Source organism: Lampetra planeri, chromosome 22, assembly GCF_965212315.1.
Source record: "Lampetra planeri chromosome 22, kcLamPlan1.2.h2, whole genome shotgun sequence".
Lineage (NCBI taxonomy): Eukaryota > Metazoa > Chordata > Hyperoartia > Petromyzontiformes > Petromyzontidae > Lampetra > Lampetra planeri.
The window spans coordinates 1,636,932-1,646,516 of NC_136128.1; the positions used below are offsets into that span (position 1 = coordinate 1,636,932).

The 9,585-nt window shown below is 41.7% G+C and overlaps 1 protein-coding gene across 1 annotated transcript; it reads right to left on the minus strand.

The window, feature by feature from the left end:
- Nucleotides 1-1,065: 1,065 nt before the first annotated feature.
- On the minus strand, nucleotides 1,066-8,198 carry LOC144724924 (olfactomedin-4-like). Its single transcript, XM_078604234.1, has 5 exons — nucleotides 7,862-8,198; nucleotides 7,250-7,408; nucleotides 4,974-5,180; nucleotides 3,217-3,388; nucleotides 1,066-2,210 (listed from the first exon to the last, which is right to left on the minus strand). Exons 1-5 carry the CDS (start codon nucleotides 7,922-7,924, stop codon nucleotides 1,420-1,422), a joined length of 1,392 nt encoding a protein of 463 aa, XP_078460360.1. The 5' UTR covers nucleotides 7,925-8,198; the 3' UTR covers nucleotides 1,066-1,419.
- Nucleotides 8,199-9,585: the final 1,387 nt, after the last annotated feature.

Sequence of the window (9,585 nt, forward strand, 5' to 3'; positions counted from 1 at the left end):
GAAATAAGTTCAACATACTGTATTCTTAGGTTTTTTCGGTAAAGTCACGTAGGTAAAAAAATTGAATTAATGAAAGTAAAATAAAAAATAAAATAAAAATCACGACGTTTCGGAGGCAACACATGCTTCTGTCTTCAGGTGGAACCGTCACAGCACGATAGCTGTATCAAGTGAGAGAAATTCCAAGAACACAGTATTTGTATATATACTGGTTGAGGGTGGGAGGAGCCAAGGTAGGCCCTGAATATTATTTTTGTGAGGTTCGGTGCGGCTGAAGCACGCTGTTAGGAATGAGCCTTTGTTGTGTAAACTAGGTGCGGATGATGTAAAGGTGCGTGTAAAATGGACTGAGCCTTTTTGTTATGTAGAGATGATGCGGCTGAAATCGCTGCCAGGAAATGAGTCTTTGTTGTGTAGAATGGTTGACTGAGCTCAGTCAACCATTCTACACAAGAAAGACTCATTTCCTGGCAGCGATTTAAGCCGCACCACCTCTACATAATAATAGGCTCAGTCAACCATTCTACACAACAAAGACTCATTTCCTGACAGCGATTTAAGCCGTACCACCTCTACATAATAATAGGCTCAGTCAACCATTCTACACAACAAAGACTCATTTCCTGGCAGCGATGTCAGCCGCATCATCTCTACATAACAAAAAGGCTGTCCCTTTTGCACGCACCTTTACATCATCCGCACCGAGTTTACACAACAAAGGCTCATTCCTAACAGCGTGCTTCAGCCCCACCGAACCTCACAAAAATAATATTCAGGACCTACCTTGGCTCCTCCCACCCTCAACCAATATATATACAAATACTGTGTTCTTGGAATTTCTCTCACTTCATACAGCTATCGTGCTGTGACGTTTCCACCTGAAGACGGAAACTTGTGTTGCCTCCGAAAACGTCGTGATTTTTATTTTATTTTTATTTTACTTTTATTAATTAAAATGTTTTACCTACGTGACTTTACCGAAAAAAACCTAAGACTATGAATCCTTGCAGTCACGAAAGCTTCAAATCTAGAATTCAACATACTGGTTGGTGACCAACTCCCGAGTTGCGCAAGAAATGTTTTCTTTATTTATGTTTAAATGATGTTAACAACAACAAATACCGAACTGAATAAACACCAATGCCACATTCACAGCATCCATGCATTGGGTTGTCATAATTGGAGCATAACGTTTGTTTGATATAATTTCTATGTATGTCACACCTGGAGTTTGTCTAGGTCTACAAATGGTGCAGCATCATCTATTTGAAATGAGGTAAACAAATAACCGATGCACGCTCATTTGAAATATTACATGGTGCAGTATATGCCCTTGGCAACTATCAATAATATTCTACAGATTTAATTGTTGAAGCTCTCTTACAATAAAAGCCCTAAAGAACTACGTATTATTATCAATTATATGGGTTTAAAGGTCACATCATAAGTAACCAAATATCCCTGATTATACATGTACAGCTTGTGATCAGCTGGGTTGTAGTTAAGGCTGCTCATCTTTTCCAAGGGCTTCGAAATCACGATGCTCATTAACCTCTCTTGGTTAGTTTTGGTGTCAAATGCAAAGTAGATCTCTTCAGTTTTAAGGCTAGAAGTGCGCGTGAGGTACAGGACTCCACACACCACGAAGCCATTGCTAACCGAGGGTTTGTACTGCGTGGTGGTCCAGCTGCCGATAACAGCAAGGGAAGTATCATTAAGTAAAGCAAGGGACAACTTCCCATCAACTGAGTAAATGACCCACAGACCTTGTTCATCCACAGAGAAATCGATATCAGAATAGGTAGAGCCCAGGTAAGGATACAAATTGCTTCCTGACGCTTGGGGGAGATTTACTCTGGTAATAGTGGAGGCTGTCAGGTTATATTTGCAAATAGAGACACCAGTAGAGCATCTGTAAAACATGTGATTTTTGTACATCACTGCATCCATTCCATAACCACAATCAGATCCACAAGAAAGGGTCTTTTGTTCCATCAGCACATACGTCTGCAGTGCCCGGTAGTTAGCAAACATCTGCATCACAGTAAAGTAAACCTGATTGCTGGTTATCACCCAGTACACATCCTCACGTCCCTTCAGTGGGAGTGGGTCTTTCCCAAAGGCGCCATATTGGAACGCTGCACCTTGCATGTTCAGAATGTGAATATATGGTGTGCTGACGTTCTGCAAGCCACCGTGCACGCATGAGCCTGCAAAGAAAACACACTTTAGAAAATGTTTTTTACGTTTCCATTAGGAGAAAAAGTTCATTGAAATTTCTAATTATCATTTTAAAATGATCAAACACGTAAACTGTTTTATTAATACAAATATACAACTTAAATCTCGGTCGTCACCACAGGAATCGGTAATGTCCATCACGACCAATGGATGAGTGTAACACCAGGATTGTTTAGTCAGGGCCACACAAGAACTTACTACTTTAACTTTTTTTAATATTTCCAGGGTAATCCACTCCACTAAACTAATAGGGAGACATTTTAGACACACAATTGCTATATTGCTGCTCTAAGAGGGTTTTTGGTCGTCATCGCGAAGCCACCCCGCCCCGACTGCTTCCACCCACCCATACCCACTGCTGTCCCCGGTCACCACTACCACTGCTGTGTACCCCCCTTCCACAACCTCCACCCCTACCTCTACAAGTCCCTGGTCACTACCATTGCTTTGTGCACACTTCCCCCACACCCTCCACAACCCTCACCACCACCACCCAAACAAGTCCAACCCTGTGTCTGGAAGAAGAGGTGGGGGGGAATCTGCCATATGGGGTCGATATTGAGGGATTTAGCAGTAAAATAAAAATCTAACACAAGTCAAAAAAATGCAAACAACATTTTCTATTAAGGACAACTAGGATGTGCAGATGCAACAAACAAATGCAAAGTAGAAAAAGAGCTTAGCTCAGAATTTCCCAACAGCTCTGACTCCTGCAGCTCTGAAGAACCATGGCCACGTCTAATGTTCGTGGTTGGCTGTCTACAAAAGAGGATTCAATCTCACACGGTGTGCCACGGATGCAGGAATGGTTGCGAACAGACAATAATCCACAAATTATAGCGATTTATGGATTATGGCATCACGGATTATTGTATTTCTGCTGTATTTGAGTTGCACTTGTATTGCACTTAACCCTACCCCTATCTACTGCAGTGGACTATAGGGTGAAGAGAACCACTGATATATGGAACTCACCTATGGGGGGCTGCTGGCCAGGATTGCTGCCGGGGGGCTGGCCAGCATTAGAGGCCTCCTCTTGGCAGTCCTGCAGCTGCTTGCGCAGAGTGTCCACCTGGCGTCGGATGAGCAGCACGTTGTTCCTGTCGTACCTCTCCAGCGTGTTCACCACCACGCTGACGTTCTGGATCTGTTGACCAGGATGGAGTTATAATACATTGCATCATGAGTGTTACAAACAAAAAGTTTTAGATTTATATACGCCAGAATTCTTCAATGAGTGATATGAATATTTCAGGACTTCTGTTTGCGAAGTAGAAACACTTCTAAAATATTGTTGCACGTGACAGTCAACTGTAGGGGAAGGGCTACCAAATGTCTGGGAGACTAAAATGGGACATGTGCTGAGCTGGTAGGGCCCTCCCTCCATCAGCCCCACCTACTTTTACATGGCCACGCCTACTCACTCACTATTCCCGCCCATAAAGTTGGTTTTCCTCGCTCTGTCTGACATTTGACCTGCCTCCTGCTCTGCCATGTGAGAACTGGAGTGCCAGGAGAACAACCCTCTCAAAGCGATAACATCAACATTGTATCCACATAAGCCATATTCACGTGGTGCCTTATTTTAAGGCAGAAGCAGTAAACTATAATTCCAGTTCAGATATATTTTAATTGAGCTGCCTGCATATGTCTTCACGTGAAACTGCTAAACTCACCGCTACATAGCAAGTTGTGTTATGAGTTGCTGCACTGAACATTTACAACAATGAATAGTAATCAGTATTACGCTTCCTTCTCTGAAAGAAAATGACTTTTCATATATATGGCACGATTACATTTGTATAATCAATCATTAATACGTTGATATGTTTCTTTAAAAATACACTTCATTCGGAGGAAAAAAATCTTCAAATCATAACCTCAGGAATCTCTAACAAAGTATTTTGATTTAAAATCTTGTTTCGTTTTCATAACCTACCAGTTTATTTTATATCATACAGTAAACGTGATATTCACTTTTTTTCAAATATGTGAATGGTGAATAATACTTGGAAGCTGCAACCCTGAACCCTTTAACCCCCCCCCCCCCCCCCCATACATCCAGGAACCCCAGGCCCAGTGATCCTGGCACCCACATCTTGTCAAATTACATGAATACTCCATTAACTAACATGCTCATGTCTTTACACTGCCACGTGTTAGGCACTTGCCTACCCCTGTTGTGTTCATTAAAATAGGAACCCCCGACCCTGTGAAATGGCAACAATAGGCTCTGTAATTAAGCACGTGTATGACCTGTAATGGTGAGCAGTATGTTTATTGAAGAAAGTGCACATGTGTGGAACACGTAAATAAATATCCAAGAGTACTGAGAACTGAAACCCTTTCTACAACCTAATAGCAATTAGACATAGGACATTAAAACAGGACAGCAGTGATGTAATAAACCATTGTGGTTTAACATAGTAACAATTCCTCATTCCTTTGCAAGCAATTTCGCTAAGGAAGGCCATTTAATATCGGAGTGATTTATGCACGGTTTCTGTCTCCATGCTCTTCCCCTCCGACTAACCAGCCCACACTGACCAGGGCGATGAAGTATGGTTAGGAAGCACAGTATGATCGAACAACCCCCATGACCAGAGTGGAATGACAAAGGAATGTAGTTTTTTGTCAGCATGTGTGTATTTTTACACATTTTCACGAGCATTTCCATATCACAACACCCCTGATGGAAACAATTGCGTGCCTTTTTGACAATCGTGACTCACCGAGAGGTGGAGACGATCGAGCGTGGCGCTGGAGACCTCCAGCTTCAGCTGCTGCACCAGCTGCTCCATCTCCCTGATCTCCATCCGCAGCAGCTCAAAGTCCAGCTCTGAGTAGCGGTCATGGCCCTGCTCCATTCGCTCCACGCGCGCCGTCAGGTTCCGAAGTTGTGCCGTGTAGCGCACCAGCGTGGCGTGGTTCTCTGCCACCTGTAGGCGTAGTTTGAAGATTATCTCCTTCCAACGCATTTCAATCGATCTTTTACACGTGTTGACTTAATAAACAACCATTTATATTAAATGTACGGGACTGTTGTTGGCAGTGCTGTAGTCATATATATAAACTTAGCGTGACTATAACAGCACGGTTGGCTACGGTACGGTGCGTAAGAAGTTAAACATACATGCAATTAAAGGTTGATTCGTCAAGGAATCTTTGAGGACAGGTTAATGCCCGGGTGTTATCAAATACTGCCCTGGGCTCCCACAAATATATGAATTGCTTTAGAACTGCTCAAATACAACACTACAGCGCAATGATGAGCCCTAGAGACAATTTAGTCATTACAGCCAAATCCTCAATGGCTATTACTCACAGAGATTTAGTTTCCTAATTTAAACTTTGATTTAGCTCTACAAACCACATTCTATTTTATGTGTGCCTGTGGTTAAATCATGAGCCTACGTGCTTATATTAGGTTTTAGAATTGCGTGAGTTATTTACTTGCTTGCTTTTAGCTCTGTGCAGTACCTTACGACCTCTGGGTGAAACGTGCTTTATAAGTGTCAATTATTATTGTTAAAAAACCCACGACTGAATTAACCGGGATGAATAACAATGGAGAGGTCGACATGGGCTATGGGTGTTGACAAAACATGAGTTTGGAAGAAATGGAACATAGAGAGATGCCCCTAAAGCTGTAGCAGCAGCCCTGGGCCCTCATCAAGCTTCATCCTGATCTGCTTGGGGAAATACTGTCGTGCCCTCTGCAGTGTGAAATGGGTGACTGATAATTTCCAGAGAGTGTATGGTATTTTTTAGGCCTGCAATGATGGTCTTCTACAGGGATTCCAGGAATTGTCATCACATTATGACAACTCAATTAAAAAATGCATTACTTTAGCATTGTGGTGCATGGATAATCACTAATGGTTGCATATAAAGTCTGTCACGGTGTGCCGAAGCATTCATGAACTGATAACCTTCCAGAAAGTAACGATACAAGGGTTATAGTATTTTCGAGGCATACAACAAGAAACATTTTTTTTATTTTAGCAGATAAAGGCCCACTGAACTATATAGCTATTTTTTTCAGAAGCGACTTGGCCATCAGAAATGATAGCTAAACCCAGTGGCTTATCATCATGTGGAAATTTATAGCAGCCAAATACTCTTAAACGGATGTTTATAAATGTAGAGGCAAAAAACAGAGGACCCAGAGAAAAATCCATGCCGCCACGGGGAGAACATGCAAACTACAAATATATGGGCGTCAGGGTCGGGCTCGAACCCACGATCTCCTGTATACCAGCCAAGGTAGTTAACATCTCGCCACCGTGGCACCCCACACATGAAGTCCTCATGCCTTACTATCCATACTGTTTTTTTTCATCCTGACTAATTAAATAATAAGCTGCATACTTTATTCAGTGTTTAATTTAATACATTATGCAGATTGTTATTTTTTATGACTGTGATGTTAAATTGATGTTATCGATGCTTTGTTTTTTTTTGATCTGCAAAGTGACCTGGATGTTTTCATCCAGGACACCTTCCGAATTAGACTGTTTCGTGTTATCTATAATAAAGGATTTTTTGGGTTAGATCGCGTAAATATAAATGTCATTAATCCCACTACCACTAAACACATCTGATTAGTAAGGTTTTTCACGTAAAAAAAACATTCCAATTCATTACAAGTTCAGCACACCGGTGTGTTGGAGAGTAACCACACAACATTTACAATTCGAGTACAACGTTTCGCCGGTAGTTAATGTTTCGTGTTGATTTCCACGTGTGTTGTTGGGCTGAATGTGTTTTCGGGCTGGAACGCATCTTGTTTGGCATGATGGTGGGCTTCTAGAATCAAATTACTGAACATGCTAGCAACACGTGGAGCAACATCACATAAAACGTCAGACATCATGCAGAACACGTGGTACGACCTGAAAACACATCGGAGAGTTATGCAAGCACCACCGTGAAAACCTACACAGTCATGTTTCATGTTGGCTTAATGGGCAATGTTTAAGCTCCTGGTGAAATAAGAAGAGGTCACCTTCTGTGACTCCACCGTGACGGCCGTGGCAATCGTCTGGGTGCTGAGCTGCAGCTGCTCCACCGTGTTGGCCGGGAAGACGGGGTCCGGCAGATAGACGTTACACACGCACTGGCCCTCCGCATCCCGGGAGCCGTTAGTGGAGACGCCAGGGACCAGCTTGGAAGCGAAGATCGCAACGTGAAAGCACATCAAACTCGCATATTTTAAAACATCACAATTGCATATCCACCGCAATATTTAAAGAGGCATTGTTCCCAAATTTTATGCAAAATTCATTAAGTTTGCTTAGTAGACTACAAGACCACGAGAGATGGCGATGGCTTGGGGAAGCCTTCATCCAGCAGTGGATACATCATGTCTGATGGAGATTATACATGTAGAATGCATAACATGTCATCATTAGCTATTAGCCATCGTTCATCCAGAAAGTTTTAAGGAAACCCGCACTTAATATCAACCAGGTCTATTATAACACACAGCAGCACCAATTCCAGTATATATCTTATTATGGTTGTAGTTACTTGGCAGATGCCTACTACAATCGACCAGTGACCCAGTATATATTCAGTCAGACAGTGAGCCTGGCCTGCAACAGCGCGCGTAGCTTACATAAGTGGAGCAAGCGAGCTCCTGGAAGAGAAGACCGAGGACGACGCTGAGCAGTGCCTTCATCGTGACTGCTGGATGAGCTACAGCTGTAGTTGTGTCCAGGTGCTCTGGTCTCGTATTTATGGGAGTGCCACTCCCATGCCATGCAAACACCCTTTGTTCTCTGTGTAGTGGCAGACGTCACAGGGGAATTACCCCATGGATTTGTTTTCATTGAGATATAAATGAGTGCCGGGGAAATCCACATGTAAAACAAATGGGAGATAAGTTAATGGTTTACTACGTCCTTTTTGTTCCCTAGGGTGATTCATCGAATGTCTGCCAGTCTCTACGAAATGCCCCCCGAAAGTAATACCCAATCTGCTTAAATAACACAATGCTGTCTGTTCAGGCTTAATTTAATCGTTTGAGTCTGTTTACTTTTTAGAGACTGTGTATTGACTCTCTTTACTTTCTATTTGAGGACAAACTGCACAATGAGCAGTTTAAAAAAAATCCTCTTCCCCTTGCCAATAAGTTGGGTGGAAATTCCAAGCCAAGTTTTACTTTCCATTACTTCCTAGAACCCTTTAATTTATATTCCATGGGCCTCCATGGGCCTCCAGTATGTGTAACCTGAAAATGCATATCGTCAGTCATGATCTATCCACTGCTGGATGAAGGCCTTTCCAAGACGCCATCTCTTCATGGTCCTACTATGCAACAATATGCCTAGCTCCTGCACATAAGCAGATTTCATCGCTTCTATCTCTGCTGAAGCTAGTGGAACTTAATCTAAATGATTAATGAAATGTGTAAATGTCAATGATTTAAATTCATTTATCCGATCTTTAATACTGTAATACTGAATATAAAACACTGGATACATTCAACTTTGTATAGTAATACAAATAGTAATTGTAAAAAATATGTTTTACTGAAAATATAAACGTATTAAAAATTATGGATATATAACGAAATCAATAAGATATGATAATAGGAATGCATATTAAGTGATTTTATGGTTGAACAACCGCAATGACCAATAACGCATGGGGAAGCCTTCATCCAGCAGTGGATTGATAAAGGATGTGAATTATTAATAATTAGAATTCGTTTTCTTTGGCATTTTGTGCTCTTCAGTATGTTGTACACGTCTTCATTAATTCACGTTTTAATAGATACTTAAAATTGTTAATACCCACATTCATGAATATACGTTACTAACAGTCGGTTAAAGCAGCCACTCAATTTCTGAGTTCATTACCTGATGAAGCTCAAAGCAGTTTGGGCTAAAAGTCATATTATTTAAATTCAATCATGACAAGCACAGTACTAAGCCGCTGGTAAGAAGCTGTATTAAGACATGATAAATACACTGGTACATCGAAACAATGTTTGTGTAAAACTGACAGGCTTATCAGGTGTGGGAGTGTCACCGACACACAGGTTGGCATAAAACTACCACCACGTGGCCTCACCCGAACACAAATGTTGGTTACAAAACCCTACAAACATTGTAAGTCAAATGTGTGCACTTCACGTTTGAGGTACACTTAAGCAACGGTGAGCAGGGCAATGGATAATGTTCTGAAAGACTTTCATGCAAATTCATGAGTAATTCTATTCTGAGCAATCATAACTACACACTATTCCATGAATATCCCAAATCCCTTTGCCTATGGAATTTGAAAATAACATTTAGCTCAGGGTTAATCACCGGACACAATCCATGATTGTCTTCT

Bases quoted from the DNA above. Each gene is read 5' to 3' on its own strand.
- LOC144724924 (XM_078604234.1), bottom strand. From the start codon at position 7,924: ATGAAGGCACTGCTCAGCGTCGTCCTCGGTCTTCTCTTCCAGGAGCTC. The intron at 7,409-7,861 runs GTAAGCTACGCG...TTCGCTTCCAAG, and splicing joins AGCTCGCTTGCTCCACTTAT to CTGGTCCCTGGCGTCTCCAC. The intron at 5,181-7,249 runs GTGACCTCTTCT...CTACGCCTACAG, and splicing joins TCACGGTGGAGTCACAGAAG to GTGGCAGAGAACCACGCCAC.